Raw genomic sequence first — 22,336 nt, forward strand, 5'->3', positions numbered from 1 at the left:
TTTATGTTAATAATGTATAATTTTATAATTTGAAGAACGCTATTTTTATATTTGTAGGGCGAAATTATTCACCAGTTATTGAGGGATGTCTTTTGATAATAAATCTAAATATAAACATCAAACATATCAAACTACAGTTATTATATGGCAATTATTAAAATGTCTTTTTTCCGATTACGCGGGAATATCAAATAAAAATAGCAAATTTACGTGTATATCATTTTATCTATGTAAAATCTATTTTAATTTAGTTTATTATCATGAAAGCTTCTTCCACTAATACAATATTTTAAAATCCTATGTGTATATTGATCGATAGCAAAAAAATATTTCATATAATATATAAAAAAACTTTACACAAGCGTTTCGTACTTTTCAAAGAAGTCATCGTCGCGGTCAGTTTCGACTTTTCCCATGGAAGAATTACTCCTGCTTCCGCCTCTGCTGTAGATAACTGGCTGCTGCTGCTGCTGTTGTTGAACTCTCTGTTGCTCTCCGATTCTATAATACGCCTCGTCGTACCGCATCCTATAATTGATGGTGTTATTCCTATGTCTATCGTCGTAACTATAATCGTACGCCATTCTTCTATAGTTTTCTTCGGCTGAGCTCTGACTCTTTGATCTGGCTTTGCAATGAGCGTGACCTTTAGAATCCGACCTAACGCAATGGACGCAATGAGATCCGGAATGCTCCCCGTGATTCTTCTTCTCGACCTTCTTCTCAGCCGCTTCGACCGAAGTCGACATTCCCACGGAAGCCTGCCGCCTAAAACTATCACTCTTTACTGTATATTCGGTGATCGTATGTCCTCTGGTTAAATTTTGACGTTTAGATCTCGTGTCCATTGTAGCGTACATCGGTCTCGAGGCAACGTGCTTATTAGTATTATTGCTTAAAGATTCGCACTCGTTAAATTTACTCTCTTTTACACATTTATCGTTGAAGCGTTTTATTACATTCGTTACAGAATTGTCTTCTACAGGACTGGAATCTTTATGTATTCTATTTTTAAGAACACTTTCTATGGGACGATTCTCTATTCTTTCGGTAGGAGCAGAACTTTTTTTGACAACGTTTTTTTCAATCGGACGATTCTCTGTTTGATCAGTAAAAGTAACTGAATTCTTTTTTACGATATTCTCAGTTTTCTCAGTCAAAGTAACTGAATTCTTTTTTACGATATTCTCAGTTTTCTCAGTCAAAGTAACTGAATTCTTTTTTACGATATTCTCAGTTTTCTCAGTCAAAGGTACAGAATTCTTTTTAACATTTTCAATTGGACGATTCTCGGTTTTTTCATTATATGGAACAGAATCTGACTTGATCAATGTTGCTTTAGGAGGTTCTTTCGCTTTAATCGGTATCGGTAAATTTTGGGAAGGTTTGATATTATTCGAGTTGCCACTATCTACGAAGACGCTTTCGCCAAACTTATCCAATTTAACACTTTTCGGAGGCTCGGCTGGTAAAACCGGACTTTCAAAGCTTCTCATCGGTTTGCACATGCTACGAATAGATGAATTAGAATCTCGTCTTAAAATCACAGTCTCTTCGTTCATCTTCAACTGTTTATTTTCAAGCTTTATTGGCTTAAGATCCGGAGTGCTCGTTCTCTCCGCAGGTTTGACTTCCTTCTCGATGTCTACTTTTTGCTCGTCGTATGTTTTTATATCTATTACGTTGCAAGTGACATCGGGGACGACTTGCACGCCACTGATGAGACTCGGATCGATTCTAAAGGTGTGTTTTCCGCCGGCGCTTTTGGATTTGGAAGGTGCGGTCGGTGCCGTTTCGATTGCGTTCACTTTATTCGAGCTCTCTACGGAATGCTCTTTCTCCAATTTTTTCTCCGCCTCCACTTTAACGGTCGGTTTTGGTGAATTGTCCGCTCCCGAATCAGTCTTATTATCATTACGCTCGTTCTGATTTTTGTTGCTCTTCGAAGACTTTACCTTTCCACTGTGCTCTTTTTGAGATGGAGAATGATGCTTGGCCTGCGGTGCGTTAGTTATCGGCTGGTGTCACGCTGGCGGCGCTTGAGGTTCCGCCCATCCATCCGAATCCCCTTCGGAATCCGACGCCGTATCAGATTCGCTAAACTCGACGGCCACTCTTCGAGCGAGGATACTCGCCACGTCGTGCAAACCTGCGCTTCCTACCGAATTGTTGACATCTCCTTTGAGAGTGCCGTTAGTTTTATCTACCTTGCGAAGTTTGATACCTGAAAATAATTGAATTAATGAATAAACGAATTGTTTATAAATATTAACACATTGAATACCGTGTGCACAAATTTGTGCATTTCCTCATTTCAACTTCATATAACAAAAACATGTTAAACTGCGTATTTATTTAACGCTTTAGTCACAGATGTTACTAATATTATATTAATTAAAATATATCTTAAATTCCAGGGGTTAAAACTCAGGTAAAAAATTCGTTTCAAGTTAGTGTTGACATAATATATATTACCATTAAAATGTTTTTAATTTTTTTTTAACACTTTACGATCCATATACATGGTGATATTCGCACGACATCGAACGGTGCAACACAACCGTGATTTTATTGCTTTTGACATGGATTTTTGACTTCTGAGAAGTGATAATTGTTTTTTGCGCTCTCATATTGGTCAAAATTCGGTTTAGTTGTGCTTCATTTGATAAATCCCTTCACCTAGACAGGTTTTGAGTTGGTGCAATATATTCTGTAAATTTTTTGTGAAGTAATCTATATTTTGTATTTTAACAAATCTATTCAAAGTGTCTGCTAGAATATGTTCATTGTCAGAAAAATTAAGATATCGTAAAATTTGTTGGAATTCAAATATAACGACTCACTGTTTTTCTAAAATACGGAGTTTTAATTCTAGGATCTGTATTCCAATATTCTGAAATATTACATAATTAGCAGCATAGCAAACTATTTTTTTAATTCCGGGACAAAAACATCTATCCATTTTTGCGTTCGATTCAGTTGCGTATTTATGGTGATTTTTCTTCCGATATCGGTTTGTCTCCTCTATTATTATTTGGAACAAATCATCACCAATGAACAATGATGTGACATCTCCTATGCTTAATGGATTGTTGAGGCAAACGTTCAATCCTGGGATACCATCGAAATTATTTAAAATTCTCAGAGGGTCATATTCTGACCAGTCCAATGTCGCTTCATATGTATCTTTTTCTAAAGAATCTTGTGTAGACTTCTGTCTTGAAAACATTATTGATGTCTTCTTCATCTTCGTTAAGAGGTTGGAAAAGATGATTTTCAAACCTTTCTTCTCTATCATCCATTTAATAATGATCACAGTAAAAATCACAATTTTTTAAAATTTTCGAATTGGTAGGAAAGTTAGTCAATATAGATCACGTATTGTCACAAAATAGTTACAATATAATATTACGAAAAAGCGCAAAGTCGAAAATAATAATACAATGTTTTCTTGTCACAGCCAGAAAAGAACTAAACTATCCGAGGTTTATCTAAAATGGTAAACCTATATTGGTACGCGATGGCATCATAAAACGAAGGAAGTGTCGCCATTGTTTATAATTTGTTTTATTCTTTTTGGGATATTCACGTGAATTTTAATTTATGGTTGTATCATTCCATACAATTTCATCTCTTATGGATCTATGTAATATTCGAGTCTCTTTTTTAATACTTAAATCCGTCATTGGTCTTCGAATGTATTCATTAACCCATTACCGCCCACCGTACACGCTTGTGTACACCTGTTCGCAGCGTGATTTGGTGTTTTCTTTCTATAATTATTATGGAAGTAATTACTTATTTCAAAACTATATGATGGTAGTGAACTATAAAAAAATAAAATTTGGCAATAATGTTTAAATAAATGTCATTGGTTTATCATCGTAATAAGGATTTGAAACAAGATTATTTAGGTAAGATGTTTTTATCGTATTTTATTACAAATAATAAAATATTTTGCCTTGTTTTTTATTATGTATATTTTGACTCTACTATAACGTGATATACTATTAGTATGACAATAATTTTCAATTAGTGTGCTAGGTTATATTTTATTGCCCTGTACACAAGCGTGTACAATGGGCATCTGACCGTCAACCAATAATTCAGTCCGCATTGTAGCACAATTTTAGGCGATTATAAAAATAAATCTTGATACACTGTCATCTTATTTTTGAATGATAAAATGTTCAATGTGAGATTGTTGTGCAATCGCATTCATGAAAATTTGTCTGTGGATGAGCCTATGATTAAATACTTCGGCCGTCATTCAGCCAAACAATTCATTATAGGAAAACCTGTGCACTTCGGTTATCGGGATTGGGTTGCAACAAGTTCAGAAAGCTACTGCTATGCATTTAATGTTTATTGCGACAAGTCTACAGAAGTTTCTGCTGATCCTCTCGGTGCGAGAGTTGTAAAATATCTGCTGGCATAGATGCCGATTGTCCCGAATGTTACAATAAGAACCAATTTCGACAGTAGAGCCTCTGGGAAAATTGAAAATATGGTGCAAGGTTCAAAAGCAAAAGGTGGAATTCAATGTCCCAAAACTGTTCATAAATTACAACAGAGAAATGGGTGGCGTCGACCAAATGGATCAGTCTTTACCAGGTGCCTATAAGAGGAAAAATAGGTGGTTGATAATCTTTACCTACTTACAAGATATGACCATTTCTAATGCTTGGCGACTGCATGTTTTACACAGCAAAACTGGACAGGTGACTTATATGGATTTGTTGTTCAGATGGACGATTGTTCAAGTGTACATACGACGGACAAAAACGAAAAGTCATCCAACATCATCAACAATACTTGGACTAGAGCGAAAAAACAACAATCACAACCCTGAGCACATCGAAAAACCATTGCATTGTGTTATTTGCTATAACCAAGGTCGCTGGCGTTGCGGACTCTGTAAGAAAACGTTATACGTTGAGCGACCTTGCTTTGGACAATTTTACTCCTATACCGCCCATTGTACACCCCTTTATTTTCTAAGTTATATGTATTTATCTAAATTTTTCTTTTCCAATATTTTTCTTTGCTCAGTATGTCGTAATAAATAACAATAAAAAAATATTTTATATGTAGTTTTCTTTTGGGCGTTAATGGGTTAATTCCAAATTTGAGATTTTGCCAACAACGCTTGTACCTACGCATAATACCACTGGTTGAGTCTCTGAAGTAGGTTATTGTTATTGTTGATACAATGTCTGAGAAACGGATCAACACATGTGACGAAGTATCGACATTTTTTCACAGTGAACAGTGTACAACTTAAACAGTTGTGCGAATATCGCCGCGTAAATCGATTGTAAAGTGTTAAAAATACGTAAATTATTGTATGTCACAAAGTTTGATATTTATTTTTATATTAAACATTACTATTTTATCAGCATTTTTATAATTCTGTATTATTTTAATTTTAAATATTTGTATATTTGATGATACTAAGCAGAAATTTATTTTATATTTTATTAGTACGCGATCCACAGTTTGACGTTAACTAATTTTACTATTGCGAATACAAAACACGATCATTATGAAACTGTATTCCAAATTTGACGTTAAAACGATGACTAATATTGACTAAAAAATAAGTTTAATTTTCGCAATTTTGAGAAATAATGCTCGGTATGCAATGTGTTAATTACCATAGTAAGATACGTACCTCCTCTGATAGCTTTCAATAGATCGTCTCTCGGATCGGGAAGCGGCGCAGGCGGCGGCGGTGCAGCTTTTAATGGCTGTGGTTTGATCAATCCTGGAGATCGAGCGTCACCGTTAGACATCGGAGGCGGCGACAACGGTGGTTCTACAGGCGGAGGCGGTGGAGGAGGAGGCGGCGGCGCCGGCGGTGATGCGGAAGTCGGAAGAGGAGCAGGCGGCGGCGGAGAAGCAGCCGGCGGAGGCGGAGGAGGTGGTAATGCGTCCCTTGCCGGAGTGGAACGTCTTGTTGGCGTTCCAGCCGAGGGAGGAGCCGGCGGCGGTCCGCTAGGCCGACTTTGGCTTCGTCGGGGAGTGCCACCGCCGCTACTGTGCAAACTCTCCGACGAAAACGGTCCAGTACCATACAGAGGTTCTTCTCCTAAAAACAACACTTCATCATCAACAGATCGTTAGATAAATATATATATATAATTCGATTTACCGTGTGAAATGTGATTCGTCGGAGTAGAAGGATGCGGTTGATACTGATGCGACAACTCGATCGAATTAGGTCTCGCCGGTAGTCCGTCCCTGCCATCAATCTGAGACATTCCCATAGGTTGCTGCAGGTAAATCGTATGATCTTGGTTGATCGGCTCAGGCGGCAAATGCCCGGGTGCGTTAGATTGAGGCATCAAATGTTCGCCGCGCGTCAGCGCACGTTGCCGCTGCTTTTCTCGAGTGCACGGAGGAACTCGTACTCGTTGTTTGCGTCTACCCGCATCTGCGCCGGCATTGGCGCTTTGACGTGGCCTCACCTATAAATTAAAAATATCACATTTCAGAGGTTTTTGTCAACACTTTTTCTAAAAATAATTAGTAATCTAGACAAGATAATAATTTTAAGAAATTGAAAATGTTGTAGATTAAGGTTAAGTACTTAATATATTACAAACAAAAATTATGTAACTTATTAAAAAATAAAGAACTTGTATAACACATTTTAATCGTATCAAAAATACTAACCTTTTTTCCTCGATCGTGCTGTATTCTTTCGGTATCTTGCAACATCTCTTGCCTCCATAATTCGAAGAAGTAACCAGGATCGGTATAAAATTTTAAGCCGTCTCGGCCGTCGTCTCTATACGGATTCAATTTATCGAGTGGCGGTGGTCGTTCGCCAGTAGAATACGTCTCGAGCATAGCCGTCGGCATAGTGTCTCGAGAAAATATTTGTTGATCGAATTGCGTCGAGCTCTTGAAAGCTTTTCGCATTTGTATATCTTGAATCGTAACTGAAATTATAAATAAAAATAATACATACAATTTTATAAAAAATAAATGATATAATTTACCTTCTTCCGAAGTCGAATCTAAGTTAATCAATTTCAACGCTAGCCTGTCGAGTCGCGCTTGCAGATGGGACGCTCTTCCGGCCAGCCCTCCTGCTTCTCGAGCCAGCTCTCCGAACAGATCGTCCGCATGTCTCGAAAGAGACGATAATTGCCTTTAAAAAAAATAAAAACTCATCATAACATTCACGCATTGTATAACATGTACTATAAATACATAAATACACACCTGACTGTATTGGCTAAAGTTCCATTGGTAACCGCTTCTAACTCGCTTGGCACTTGAAGATGCGCCGGAAGAACGCTTCGCGCAACATGAATGGGCGCAACGGCCCTCTTCGGTAGTGGCATTTTATCGGCTCAAGTCAACTCAATGATGAAGAATCATTTCTGCAGTAATGCACCACTGTAAATAAAAAAGCTAACTGTAGAAATATACGATGAAAATAACATCATTAACCTTTAGAATTCCAAAGGCATGTATGTCAAGCCATTTTAAATGACTTGATGATAAAATTTCCAGTATTTTATTTCATTAGTTACTCAGAGATACTTCTATCAATATATTACGGTAAAAAGATTTAGTAATTCCTAACCATCTTAGCTGGAATTGTTAAATTACTAAAATTCGTCGTAAAATCTGTTATTCCATCGATGGATTTTGGAAACAATTTTTTGACCAGTCACTCAAAACCTAGATGTGTAAATTGTTATCCATGATTCCCAAACTAAAAAGTTTTATTTTATATGTACGTACATATTTTCTTTAAATATATTAAATTACTGTTTTTAATTCAACTCAATATTTAGAAAATAATCTATCCCGAAATTATTTTTTAAAATGTCATTTCAGTGAAATTATATCAAAATACATTTTCACCAGTAGATATATTTTTACCATTGAAAATATTATTTATCTCGCAGGTACTAGTAAAATTATATGATTACAACTTTTTCATACGTAGTAATATATAAATTTATGTACTTATCATTATTTATTAATATGCGATCTATAAATGTTACAGTGAATATGTATTTTTAAGTGAAATTTAATTTTCCCCAGTGAAGATCAAATACATTTTCACAAGTAGATATATATTTCTATTAGCGAAGATATAATTTAATTAATAGGCGCTAGTGAAATTATATGCTGTTCTTAAATATCGATGAAACTTTATTTGAGTTGCGAATCGTCCATTTTCTGTTCAAATCCAAACCTAACCTAATGAAAGTTCTAAAACTATAATTAGTTTTAGAACTTTCATTAGGTCACGTGCAAAATATTTCTCTCAAAGGAAAATAAGCAGAAGAAGTATCTCGCATATTGCTCCATAGTTTGTCTGCACTTCGATATTACATAATGTTTTAAAAATATGATAGCTATCCTTACTACTGATACTACGAACTTTTCATATAAGAGTGTTGGTCAAACTAAATTCAAACCAAATTTTGGTCAATAGATGGGCGCAAAAACAATTATCACTTCTCAGAAGTCAAAAATTTACGTCAAAAGCAACAAAATCGAGTCGGCGCCGTTGCAGTGGGAAAGCTCGATATTACTACGGACTTCTGATATGAGAGTATTGGTCAAAGAATATTCAAATCGAATTTTGATCAATTGGAAAACAAAAAACAATTAGCACTTCTCAGAAGTCAAAAATTCACGTTAAAGGCAATAAAATCGTGTCTGAGCCGTCGCAATTTCTTAATTAACTCAATCGCAGCTCATTTGAAGAAGATGAAATGACGTCCCTGATCATAAAGTATGTAATAATAAATTAAGCATTTTCTTTTTGACGCTTTCACTTATCAGTAATTCGCCAAGCATATTTAAAAAAAAAAAAAAAAATTATGAAAGTAATTAATGATTTATTAAAATAATTAAATAAAAAATTGTAAGTATAAAGCAGTGCAGCGCAAATTTTTACAATGATTATTTAACTAACCATTTTTTTTGTACTATATATACCGATCGATGGATTTTTTTTTATAAGAGCATATAATGGTCATGTCAGCAAATAAAGCGTTTTAATTGGGAAATTAGAAAATATTGTTAATAGCATGGGTCCTAAAATTTAGCCCTGAGGGACGCCAGCAGATAAGGGTCAAGGTTTTTGAATTTTAATTTGAAAGACAGTACAAAAATGAGTAACTTGTAAGAATAAAAAACAGTTACACATGGATCCGAATCATCTTGAAGTAGAAAGCGATTCATCTTCTTGAGGCAACTTTTAAGAATGTAAATATTTTCATCCGTGTCAACCAACGAAAAAAAATCATCTTCGTTTCTTCCTTAGAGCAATACAGTTGCGATTTTGACTTTTCATATTCAAACAAAATATTACTACAAACCAAAAAAGATAGTATTAGAAGCAAGGTCCAAGGAAAAAGACACTGCACCAATCTAATTGTGAACGCCAGGACATCTGGAATTGCCACCACCGCTGCAGGAAACGAGAACCATCCTGTCACGAAACAATTTGGCGTGTGTGCAGATGCGATTCGAGAGATCTCATCTCCGACAGGGCGGAGGCCCATTGGCCAAGTGGCGCGAGACGACTGCCGCCCGCGAAACAATCCGGCCGCGATCGATCAATTATGCCAATTGAGTTGGTCTCGCGTGATATTTTTAACTGGGGACAGAGAGCGCCGTCCCCGATACGTTCAGGCGGGACGTTCGAATCGCGAGGGGAGAAAAAGAGTACTCGTCGACATACTTCACGCTCGAAAGGCGCAGTGCAAACAGATCGGAAAACCATCGCGAATCTGCGCCAACGGCACAATCAGAAAAGGGCGTTTAAGTCCCATGCATATTCATAAATGAATACAGAAGCACGTGCCGCTTGACATAATAATGACTAAAGATGTGCAACAATTTTCAAATGCACCTATTAAATTAACCTGAACATATGACAGTCGGTGCCTATACAAAAATCGATGGAATGTGCTTTAGAAGGTACCAAAGTTCCGTTGCCGAATATCCAGCTCTTTAAAAAATACACTAAGAAAAAATCTTATACATACAAACAACTGCAGTCTGTTTCCGCCCCCAAATTATCGCATTGGCCAAACGGTCGAGATAGGAAAGAGCCCAAGTGACTCCTCTATCCCAACAAGAGTACATAACGCAAGCATAGCGTGCTCAACTCTTCCAACTTGAACTTCTACAAAAGAACGCGACTTTCTCACTACTTATATGTATTATTTTAGAGACTGAGATGCAGAAGCTAAGCGAATAACTAAGTCTGTATTTGTAGGTTTTGTTCTAATTTTGTTTCAGTTTTCTTTGTCGAATCGTTCTAGCAACTATATATTTATTTTCTCATCTTAAATTACAAATATTTCCGATTTTTAAAAACGTTTATGAGTTCACAATGGTTGCAATAATAGTATAAAATAATTTAACATGAAAAAAACAAAAAAAGTGTATTTAATATTCATGTTATTTACTAAGTGCAAGATTACGAGCACAAAGCGCGTAACGAAAAAGCGCAAACAATATGTAATAATAAGGATCGAGTTTTTTCTCTTCCACTTGAACATATGTATTTCACTACCTACTAAACATGCCAATCAACCTAATTTTGAGTCGCGACCCATAGGTTAAGTAACCGTGTATTTCAGTTGCTGTGAGAGATGTTTTTAAATCAAAGTTCAACTTTAAATCTGTATAAATAAGCTTACACTGACCTTAACTATATTGCAAGTCTTGTAAGCGTATGTATGGTGGGTCGATCGACTCATAACACTAAGCGTGTTTTGGAAAAAAAAAACTTTTTTTTTAATTTTTAATTTTTTTAAACGGTATCATAAGTATATTCCAAAGCTCTATTTTGTATCCAAATATACCAAGTCGCATAAAAGCTCGTATGGGGGGGGGGGGCCGGTCAATTTACCATAAGACTCGTTTTTTTATAAAAAAAAAATAATTTTAATTTTTTTTAAATGCAAATTAGGCTTCTGAACACTTTTTACATACGACATTTTTCAGTACGATTGCATTTTGTAAAGTTATGACACTTTTAATTTTTACATTTTGCCACCATTTTGTAAAAAAAAATTATATTTTTTTTCATACAGAACGTATAGGGAGTGCTCAGTAGTTCTATACGATACCAAAAATTCAATTTTTAATCTTTAAAACCAAGCAATTAAGAGCGTTAACTCTTCTGCAAGTCTCAAAATGGCTCGAATGGGGGTCCGATCGAACTGATACATCGCTTGTTTTAAAGCAAAAAACTATTTTTTTATATTTTATTTAGATGAAGTTTAGGCTTATAAACGTTTCATATATAGCGATCTTTTCGTTAAATTTAAACCTACTGAGTTACGAGCGTTTAAGTTTTTAGACTTGTCACCATTTTGCAAAAGATTGACACATTGGATTTTGCTAGCAAAAATATACAGGTTTTATTTAGCACACTAGATTTTAAAACTTAATGCAGCGACGTATAAATTTGATTAGAAATAATACGAACCAAAATATTATACATTAAAGTAATAAAGAGCTCCAAGATGTGGAAATACTCTTGTAAACAATTCGAGGCTATTTCAGAGCTAAATAATAGCGGCAAGACTATGGAATACCTTTAATATAGGTTAGGGTTTAATGAATGTGCGTATAAAGAACAACATATGATAATAAAAATATGACTCGAAATGTTTTGTTTATTTTACTACTTTTTTGTATTAGTATGTCTCAATAATTTATTTTAACACTTTTTTATTATAAAATTTAGTTAATTTATTTTATATTTATTACATATTATTCTGCTTTTGTGATTTTTTTATAGCAATTCAGAGACTCTTAATAATTTTTTTATAAAAATAATTTACATTAAATCAAATTTAAAAAAAACATCATGTTTTATATTTATTATTTCTTTAGTTGTGTATGTAAATACATAAATCTGAAATACCAGAAAACAGTGAAAGATCGACCACCGTACATGTACGGCGATACCGCTCAAAGGCTTAATTAAGCTAAAGGGCTGAATAAATATGTACGGAACGCACAAATTTGAGCACACTGTATTCAATATGTTCATTCAACACTTGATTCCCGATTTAATTAAACGTTCAGTACAGACTTTTAAAATTTAACGACTCAAATGAGCTGCGAATTTTATTAAAATAAATGTCAAATTTTGACGAAACTCGAAGTAGATCGCGTTTTTTATTTAAATAAAAATAGTATTTTTAAATGAAAAACATAGAATATCTCACTAGCATATGATATACATGTATTTATATATAGGAATATAAAATACAACTTAAAAACTTTTCTCTCCGCGTGTATGAGAGTTGACATCGTAATATCAAAATCCTGGCTTCGACCATGGTGAATACATAAAACAGATAGTTATCGCCATTTTATCTTTTGAATGTAGCTCCCATGCGTGATAAGTTTGGCGACTACTTATCTAAATTGATATTGCATATTTGAGAGCTTATGACATAATCGCTTATTTATTGAATAAAAACTAATTTATTTCTTTAATAAAACATACTTAGATTAAAATAAGAACGAAAAGTATGCGAAAATCAGTTCTGATGAAAATGAGGGGGGGGGGGGAAATACTAATATTTTTAAATACACAAAGAACCAGGAATATACTCTCTCTTGGACACAAACGATCTTACGTATTTTGCATTGGTCGAAAACGACTAAGATATATCCGTGGTAAGTGTGAATAAGTTGATAACTCGAGATATAAAAAAATGAAAATATTCTATGTTCCGATTCTCTGCTAAATTAATTTTATCGTAAAACGTCACATTTGGACAAATGTTTATTTTAATGTTTTGTCGGGACCACCCATAATTGTTGCGTCGATATTAATGGTCATAAAATATTTGTGTTCCTCGAATATACTGATAATCAAATATTTTTATTGGCGTAACAAACAAATATTATCCATTAATTAAACGAACAAGTGCATTAAACTGTTACACATTACAGATACAGCATCTCTGAATTGCACATTCCATAGAAAGACGACGTTGCAAATTTTTACCGATTTTAAATCCACCGTTAAATAGATGCACGCCATCGAATTTGATACGTAGTGTATTAAACAAAGAGTCTGGTTCCGTCCCGAATCATCGACATTGGCCAGACGATCCAGAACTGGAGCGATCACTTCTATTTGACAATTCATCCAGAAACACCACTTAGCTTTCAACTTCAGTTAATTATTCAGTTGAACTTGCACCATGCAGAAGAACTATACCGAATAGACCGTGAAAGCAGCCGTTTTCTTAGACCTGTTCCATCTAAACAAGATTTTAACCCAATCTTCGATACGACGAGAACATACTGTTAAAAATGTTTACATAAAAACTTTTCGTCTTTCAAGATACTTCCAAACATATGGCGTATCAAAAACGTTAATTTCAAATCCTACTATACATATGTATACATTTTTTGTTTTGAAGCTCAACAACTTATTTAACTCATGTACATAAATATTTACACACAAATTGTCGGTTATGTATATGAATATTATGCGAATTGCGTAATTTATTCGTAGCACAAGTTGTAAGAATACACTTCATGCCTCAGCGTACACTTCTCGCACTGAAAATAATCTAAAAGTATCTGAAAACGTATATGCATACTGTGCGTTATTGTATATTGATATGCATTATGAATAAATCAACGGAAATTGCCTTGAAGACGCGTATATTACATTAATATGTATGAGATAACTAATTATTGTAGAGTTTTATTCACGTTACTGTTCCAAACTATAATATAAAATACGATTACACGGGCAATTAATTATATAAGAAATTATAAATAAAAATCATAAAATCAAACGAAATAATTCTAATAGAAAATATTTTATTGCCATTATTTATTATCATTTTAATCATATAATACAGCGCCGTCCAACTAGCTGTGTCTCATGAAAAAAGTATACTTCGTATACAGGAGCCATGAGAATAACACATATGTATAAGCAGACTTCGTTGGTTGAATAATCAAGCAATGCAATTGACCCACCAACATCCGCATCTGTAATTCGCCTGAGCCGTCTCTAATCAAGAGTATAAAAGAACAGCAGACAGTGAGACACTTGCATCTATACGAGATAAAATATTGGGTTTACGGGACTGTTATAAAAATATATTGCACATTAGGAGGCATTGTGTGGTATTTCGCTGCAATTAAAATGTGTAATCTACAAATTTAATTCGTGTCGGAAATCGTTTTTAAGTACACAGAAAAGTTTTTGAACGAACTGGAAGCTGAGTATGTTGATCTACTTTTGCATAGTAATATTCGATAAAGTGCCTTGAAATTTTTTTTACACTACATATTTAGTTGATATAAATTTCACTCGTTTTCCTAACATGCATTACATGCAGCCCTGCCGAAGGGGGGGGGGGGGGGGAAAGGTGACTCGGGGCCCGTTCTCATTGAGGGGTTCAACTCTGAGATGAGAGATTTTGGACTAATTTGAATAATTTATATATTCGGGAAGGGGTAAATTCATATGCGAGCACGCGTTCTCTGATATGAAGTATTTAAAAACAAAATATAGAAACTGTCTATGGCAAACCAAAGCGATCAATGTTTTGACAATATTTTTTTTAATAATATGTTTTTAAAAAGACTTACACATTTGAGGTATTTACAAAGGAAAAATCTTAGTGTAAGGTACTGTTATAATAATACAACAAACCTCAAAATATATTTTATCAGTTAAAATTACAAATTAAAGATATTTTGAAGATTTTTTTTATCAACTTTATCGCCTCTTTACAACGCAATTATCACAATGTAATAATTTAACGTTCAACTAAAGCGATAATATAGACGACCGTGACTGAGCGATAATATTTTCAGTCGCGTTCGTTGATATTTGCAAATTGATAACGGTCGCCGAGTTAAATTCGCACAAGATACGTGCGAATGTTAACAAACGATTGCTATGGTGTGACTCACCGTTCCGAAGTAGACCCTTCGAAAGGGCATCTTCCCCTTGGCTCCTCCCCGGGGAATGCCGATGACGTCACGCGGATGGGGGCGCAGTGAAATATTTAACAAGCGGCACATTGTCATAATTGGACCCATTTCCGCCACAATCAAAAGTTTAACCTCTGCACATGGTCAATTTGACACTATACCACTCATACGGACAGCAAATAAAAATATTGCTGAAACAAACTGCGTGCAAATGTCTTGGGAACAGCAATAAAATTAAGGCCAATGTCACCGCGCGCGCATTTGGCTGCGACAAAACCTAAATATTTGAGTTATAGTTACAAATCTTAGTATAGGTGTGACCCAAAATAGTAATCGTAATAAATAAAACTGTGCAAGTATGTCTTACAACTTATTATTCCAATTTAACAGGTTGGGAATATGAAGTAAAAAGCAAACAGAAATTCTAATGTCTCATTTTGCAGTTGGCCCTAAAGTCCATACAACGTATTGGATATTCGTGTAAAAATAATTTAAATGCTGCGCAAAATGGCAAGTCCGTGTGAATTTTTTTTTATAGATGGCAAAAGATTATTTACCATTTTCTCGTAATCGGCCTAATCTTTGCTTTGGTCATGTAAGAACTACAATAATAATCAAATAAAAAGCATCTCTGCATGGGAATCGACAGATTGCAAAAATGTGGGAATTTTGCAGTCAAGTCAAGAAATTTGTTTTTCGACGAACTTAAATCTCGTTTTTTCAATAATCCAAAGAGGTTTTTTTTATCTGTATCTTGTACGAAATATTCAAAATGTAAAGTAGCAACCGCTGTTATTGACAATTTTCTGGTATAAATACGGAAGCCCGAAATTCCTTCGTAACTCAACGCTCTGTAATCAATCGAAGTAGATCGATTTTCCAGTTATCTTTTCATCAATAATACTGTATTATTAGAATCACATGTACTACCTATTTATATAGTATTAATATTTCTCGAAAAACTAAAATGCCTAATTTGGATTGATTAAAATTCGTATAATTTGAAATATACGTGTTTGTGGGAATAGATAGGTGCGTTCCAATACAGGTTATATAAATGCAATTATAAAGCATGGAAAAGGTTATGCTTGTGTTAGGATATGTTCCGCCAATAGAACCTTCCTCTCCCTGTAATGTACACTAAGTGTACATGTCATCTTATTTTGTGAATATCGCTATAAGCACGTCAAATAGATAGCCTGTGTCGGGCGGCAAGGTCAATATCCCACAAGCATTCATTCTAGGTTAATGTGCACGGTCTAATCAAGATGCAAAAACTGTTTTTTAACAATATTATTCAAAAAATAAAACATATTTAGTACCACATATGTTAATGGCTTACTCCTACTTCTTGCACTTGAAACCTCTCCCACTGCCCATGCAGTGCGCCTGAGTTGCTTTTGGAATATATGCAATATTTCCTGGAACGTATCTAGGGGTAAGTATATATTATACCGATTATAATGTAATATGTTCACATGTAAACTGAGTGTACATCACCGGAACTCACAAAGCTCGCCTTTAACCTTTGCCCCGTAAGGGAATTTACGAAACGAGCATAAGCAGAAACATTAAAAGGATTTACTGTAAAAACGGCTAAATAATATTTTAATTCAAATTGATATTATATATTTGTTTAATACATTAGTATTTTAGCATTTTGAATGCAGTTTGGCAGCTAATTAAAAATCACAAAAAATAAGTAGTAATCCAAAAATTTCGAAGCATTACAAAAGCAATTTATTCTTTATCTAATGAATGGTCTAATTCCGAATAAACAATTTTAATCATATGAATCCATTTTCGAATAGATAAAACACTATCTTATAATATAAGTGTAACAAATTACAACCAAATACTATCGACTGAATTGGAGTAAAAAAATAGATTCTTGCTCCAAATATTTAATATTTAATACACAGTTAGGGATAGATGAACGAAATCTTAACATCACAGTACAAAAAAATATTCGTCCTCGTCTCCCGCTTATAACCGATAAGCGTCGCGAAACAAAGATCTCGTCTCATGTGGACAAAGTTTTAACATATTTTACACTATGCATAAAATAACTAGAATAACACATAATTCAAGTTAATAATTTGGGTTTTATTTAATATTCAAAATATGATTTTTGAATATTAAATAAAAATAAACAAAATATTTTGTATTGAATATCAAAAAAAGAGCACAACTTACGACACAGATGAGATCAATACTAAAGTTTATAATAAGTTATTATCAATTAACATCTATGTATGCGCATAATTGTGATGCTACAGAGATTCTCTACATTCCTAGCGTTATTAAATTAATTTATTATTAAGTGCATCTAAGTCGAGCGGAAGAAGTGGGTTAAATTGATTTACTCCTCCGCTGAAACAGATATAAACCAACTAAATAACAAACTGTCAAATTACCAGTACTCAAATGTTAGCAATCGAGTAAACCGGAAGCCATTTTTATGAAAATAATCGATCGTTACTAAACAAAAGTTGCATTTAAATGGAAATACACATAGCGATAAAAACACTAATTCCGCCATTATTATCGTACAATGCGTAATATCCGGAATATAACCGCAATTAATAACCACAGTCGTCGACTTCTGGACTGTCGAAGAAGTGTTGTTTATATTCGTTTGAGAAGCAAGGAGGGTGTGTCCTGAGAATACCGAAATAGATCCAGATGAGCGAGAAACTGGCGGATCGCCTGATTTTCCCTGGATTTGAAACATTTGAATGCAAATGTAGAGTCGATAAGGAGTATCGTTATAGAGTTTTGCCAGCGGTGTTCGTCGTCAAAGACCAAAAGAGCTGTTCGTCTTCCGGTCACGGAGGTGACACCATGACGCCGGCATACTAATCGATGGCATTCCTTTTCTATCTCAAGATACTAGATAAATTGTACAAAAAAGTAGCATGCATCAAATACGTAAGAAAGAATGGCGCATGTGTATGCATGTAAAGGTTCACGAGTTCCTATCATATATTGAAGATCTGAGTAATACACAAAGTACAAAATTATAAAAATTGTAATCCTACTAATTCTTATTCCTTGAGAAATAAAATCCGATGGGTTTTATCAATAAAAAATAATTATAGCGACCACATGTGCCACGCCAAACAAAAACGAGATAAGGGGTGACTCATCGATGAAAATTTCTATGAGCAATCCCCACAAAGCATCATAGTGAGTCGATCATTTGCCGTTCTAAATAAGTGATAATTTGCTCACGAAATGTTTAAATTCCGAAGGAAAAAACAGCAGCTTCTTTATATCTCGGTGGCTACAAAGGTGTATCAACCTTATGGCATTTGTGCTTGATTATAGTGACAGTGGTATGAGCAAGGTTCATTTTTATAGTTGAATAATAATTTTTTTTAATGCTCCTTGACCTCACAAGTCAATTTCATGACGCCTCAGCTCACCGCATGAGTTTTTGCTGCTAAAGCGAGCAGATTTTCAACATTATCTGGATAAATCCATCGTTAGTTTTACATGGAATATTTTTAGAAAGCCGAAGTGCACAACATTTTCAAGTTGAACCGCGGTCGATACACCGTCCGAATCTTGGCAGCCACCGCCACTGGCAAACTGTCAAGCCGGAAGCTCTCGTGTCCGAGTCTTTGTCTTCCGATACCGTGACGATCGGCTGACATCTCCGGCCGCTGCAAATCTGACCGTGACCGACGACTGAGAAACGCAAACTTTCACGGAGATTTTCCAGAGTTCCTCAACCCGGGTTTAACGAGGCATTGTGAAGACCGCGTCGACGGCCACAATGAGGATCCACGAAAATGTGTCCCAGAGGCATCGTAATCAAACCGCCGAACGGAACCGGCACAAGCAAGTGAACGACCTCGGAGTTAGTCTAATTTTTTTTCCCAGATCTGCGACAAAACAAAGATCCGAGGAGTACGGTAAATTTCCTTGCGTTTATAAATTTTGTAAATGGTCTTTACGATCATTTAAAAAGAGTAATAAGCATTACACATTCGAAAATTCAGGACTTATATTTTGAGAAGGTAAGTTATTGGGTTGTTTTTTTTAGGAAACGACTAAAATATTCAACATAAACCTGAAGGGTTTCGCACTTATTTATTATTCTAAACGTGTTGTGGGTTTCCAATGAAAACCTATTTCCCTAACATACACACTTGAGCTATAACTACAAAAACATTTAACCTGATAATACCACGACTGAGTTTTTCTTCGCGTATTACAACTCCATGTGATTACTTGTGATTCATGGGACTCAAATAATCTACAACCGGAACTGAAGGGGAACACTGTCATGTCAATCAATATACACCACGTCACATACGTATACATACAAAACACATTTCCTATTAAAACTCAATACACCACGTATTAACAAACTTCATACATATGTACATGAAAATGATTACAGGTAATAATAAAAACGTGTTACGTTTGATTTTATTTGTTATCATCGAAACAGTTCACAAAACAGACGTCATTAATTAAGAATTTGCAAGTCAAACAGTGTGAAGTAATGATTGCAAAATAAACAAATAAGTATACCAATACGGAAAATGTTAAATACGGTCAATTTACCTTGTAAATTTATGTTTGCGTCTAAAACTATTCATCCGATTCAATGAAAACTTTTCGATAATATAAATCATTAGTATGGATCAACAAGTAGTACTGAACTTTTTTTCAATTATAATAATTGTAAATTAACAATGCGTTTTGACATTCACGAAGGACCTGATAAAATCACTAACGAATATATATATATTAATATATATCGATTTCGAAATAATAAATGCCGATTTTCCGAATGAATGCAATGGCCAGAAAAATGCATGCCATTAAATTAAATACTATGAATCTAAACGAATTAAAAACATTAAACAAAGCTGAAATGACATCCCTGATTCTAAACCAGAAATTTCCCTCAAGGAAAATCTACAACAAACAGTCTCGAATTTATCCCGAAAATATTTTTTAAAATGTCATTAAAATGAAATCATATTGAAATACATTTTCACCGCTAGTTACCCGTAAAAATATCATTTTTCTGGCAGGTGCTAGTAAAATTATGATTTCAACTTTTCCATATGTAGTAAATATATACATTTACATACTTGCCATTATTTATTTATATGCGATGTATAAATGTTTACAGTAAAAGTAATATTTTCACTAGTGAAGTTTAAATACATTTTCACCAGTATTCACACTAGCGAAAATATAATTTAACTGATAGTGTCTAATATATATTTTTTCCAGTTCCTGGCCAAAGCCATCCACTTGGTTATCTATTTATTCGTTCTCTTTTTTATTTATTTATTTTTAGAAAAAAAAAAAAACTTTTTTTTTTTAGATACTGATGGCGCTAGTGATGTATATGAAACTTAATTTGACAGTTGCGAAACGTCCATTTACAGTTCTAACCCAAATCTAACCTAATAAAAATTCTAAAACAAATTATAGTTTTAGAACTTTCATTAGGTCAAGTCCAAAATATAAACTAAGCCAACTCATCTCTCAGGGGGAAATAAGCGGAAAAATAAGTACAGACAGAGAGTGCTTATTAACCCTTTGAACGCGTGAAATCGACTAAAGTCGCCCAATTGATTTTTTATCTCTTAACACAAAAATCAGTAAAAAAAAATGTTTTAAGAAAAAAAAATTCAAAACATTTTCAAAAAAACTTCAAAAAATAAAATATCATTTTAAATAAAAAATTAGAACATTTAAATACAGTATCAAGGTAAAATTTGCATTAAAAACAAAACAATTAATTATTTCTTTTTGGTTAAAGTATATTCATACCACTTCTGATATAAAAGTATTGGGCAAAGTGTATTCAAACCGAATTTTGGTCAATAGGTGGGCGCAAAAACATTGCTTTTGACGTGGATTTTTGACTTCTGAGAAGTGATAATGATTCGATTATAAAAAGCCGTAATTAACCGAGCGTTTTCACTGATAATTTGTATTTTGTAACAATATATAAATAAATACACTGTGACGCAGGATTTTCGTTAAAATATTATTTCTCATTTTATATGTTTTAAAACATCCACGGGGGATGATTAATATTGTCAATGATTACTCTACATCCAATTTTTATTGTGAAATCTACCGTTTAATTACCACGAAATAGATAATCAATATTTATCGCATGGATGTATTTAAAATATTGTTTAAAAATTTAACGAAAAAAATAATTCTTGCCAAATTGGATATTATGTTGTTCTATATAAATCGATTGGCTCTTGACATTCTTCTGGTATTTTTGGCTCTACTCTTTAATTAAACGTACTGATATCTTTCTCGCGATACAGTAGTAATTAATCGCCACAATTTAAGTCAATAAATTGTCGACAGTGTTTAACTAAATTAGCAACAATTGAATACTAGTAATATAAAATTAACGTTTGCTCAAATCTTGCTTTCTTTCACTTTAGTGAATTTTGTTTGCCAATAACGTCTTAAGATGGAACTGTTCGCAGGCTTATGCCTAACGAGCTCATGCGAGCGATGCAACAAAAAATGCATCCAAATACCGAACGAAATGAAATTGGTTTTCGGTTAGTCTAATGGTGTAATGGTGACGGATAGATATATAGCATATATAAAAATGCAACTTACGGGGATTGCACAAAACGTGCCTACGGGTGACAGATGAGATGAGGTGAGGTGAGGCGGTGAAGCGGCGATGCGGGTGAGGTAATCGCGCGCAAAATCGGTTAGCGCGCGACGCGACGGACGCCGGGCTGCAGCTGCGCCCCCGCGACGCCGGAGACCCGCGAGACGGCGTCGAAGAGACGGATCGAACGAGGGGAGACGCGTAAATCGGGGACCGGTAGGGGCGGGGCCGTCGCCACTCACCTCCCAGCCACCGCACACCCGCGCGCAGCAGGACACTGCTGTACCGACGCGAATCGAAGGCTACGAAGTACGCAGGCTGTGCGCCGCGACTCGTTTACTGATTGTTCGGAATGTTGCCAGCGCATATAAAATTCTACAATATAATCTCCATTCCAGACAATCAAGCCATATTTGAGGATGCTACGGACTAGATCCGACTTAATGTCAGAGAAACAAGACATATGTTTGAAAAAATTATAATTGTTTAAGTATAACTAGAATTACCATAATGGTTTTTCTTAAATCGGGACAATTTGATTTACCCTAAGTTATTGTCTATAAGCCGGACTCGTATATAAGCTGGAGACCAAAAACCATAAGAATTTTAAAATAAAAATCTTATCATAAATAAGCCGGAGAAGATCAAAACAAAAGATCAAATCGAATATGAAATTCCAGAATCCTTTAACGAGATGTTTGACCGGTTTAATACTGAATTTGATGGCTTTAA

The 22,336-nt window shown here is 34.6% G+C and overlaps 1 protein-coding gene across 5 annotated transcripts; it reads right to left on the reverse strand.

The window, feature by feature from the left end:
- Positions 1–1,360: 1,360 nt before the first annotated feature.
- On the reverse strand, positions 1,361–21,958 carry SCAR (wiskott-Aldrich syndrome protein family member 3 SCAR). Of its 5 annotated transcripts, none has more exons than XM_088201118.1 (7): positions 21,847–21,958; positions 7,234–7,410; positions 7,008–7,159; positions 6,679–6,947; positions 6,155–6,470; positions 5,675–6,091; positions 1,361–2,224 (listed from the first exon to the last, which is right to left on the reverse strand). In XM_088201118.1, exons 2-7 carry the CDS (start codon positions 7,353–7,355, stop codon positions 2,025–2,027), a joined length of 1,476 nt encoding a protein of 491 aa, XP_088057244.1. In that variant the 5' UTR covers positions 7,356–7,410; positions 21,847–21,958; the 3' UTR covers positions 1,361–2,024. The 5 variants fall into 5 exon arrangements, with proteins under 5 accessions (XP_088057244.1, XP_088057241.1, XP_088057243.1 ...); XM_088201115.1 differs by having other exon boundaries at positions 5,675–6,103; XM_088201117.1 differs by having other exon boundaries at positions 21,607–21,883.
- Between the last annotated feature and the right edge of the window lie 378 nt (positions 21,959–22,336).

This window comes from Plectrocnemia conspersa, unplaced genomic scaffold (genome assembly GCF_051122295.1).
Source record: "Plectrocnemia conspersa isolate PC_06_02 unplaced genomic scaffold, ASM5112229v1 ptg000013l, whole genome shotgun sequence".
Taxonomy (NCBI): domain Eukaryota; kingdom Metazoa; phylum Arthropoda; class Insecta; order Trichoptera; family Polycentropodidae; genus Plectrocnemia; species Plectrocnemia conspersa.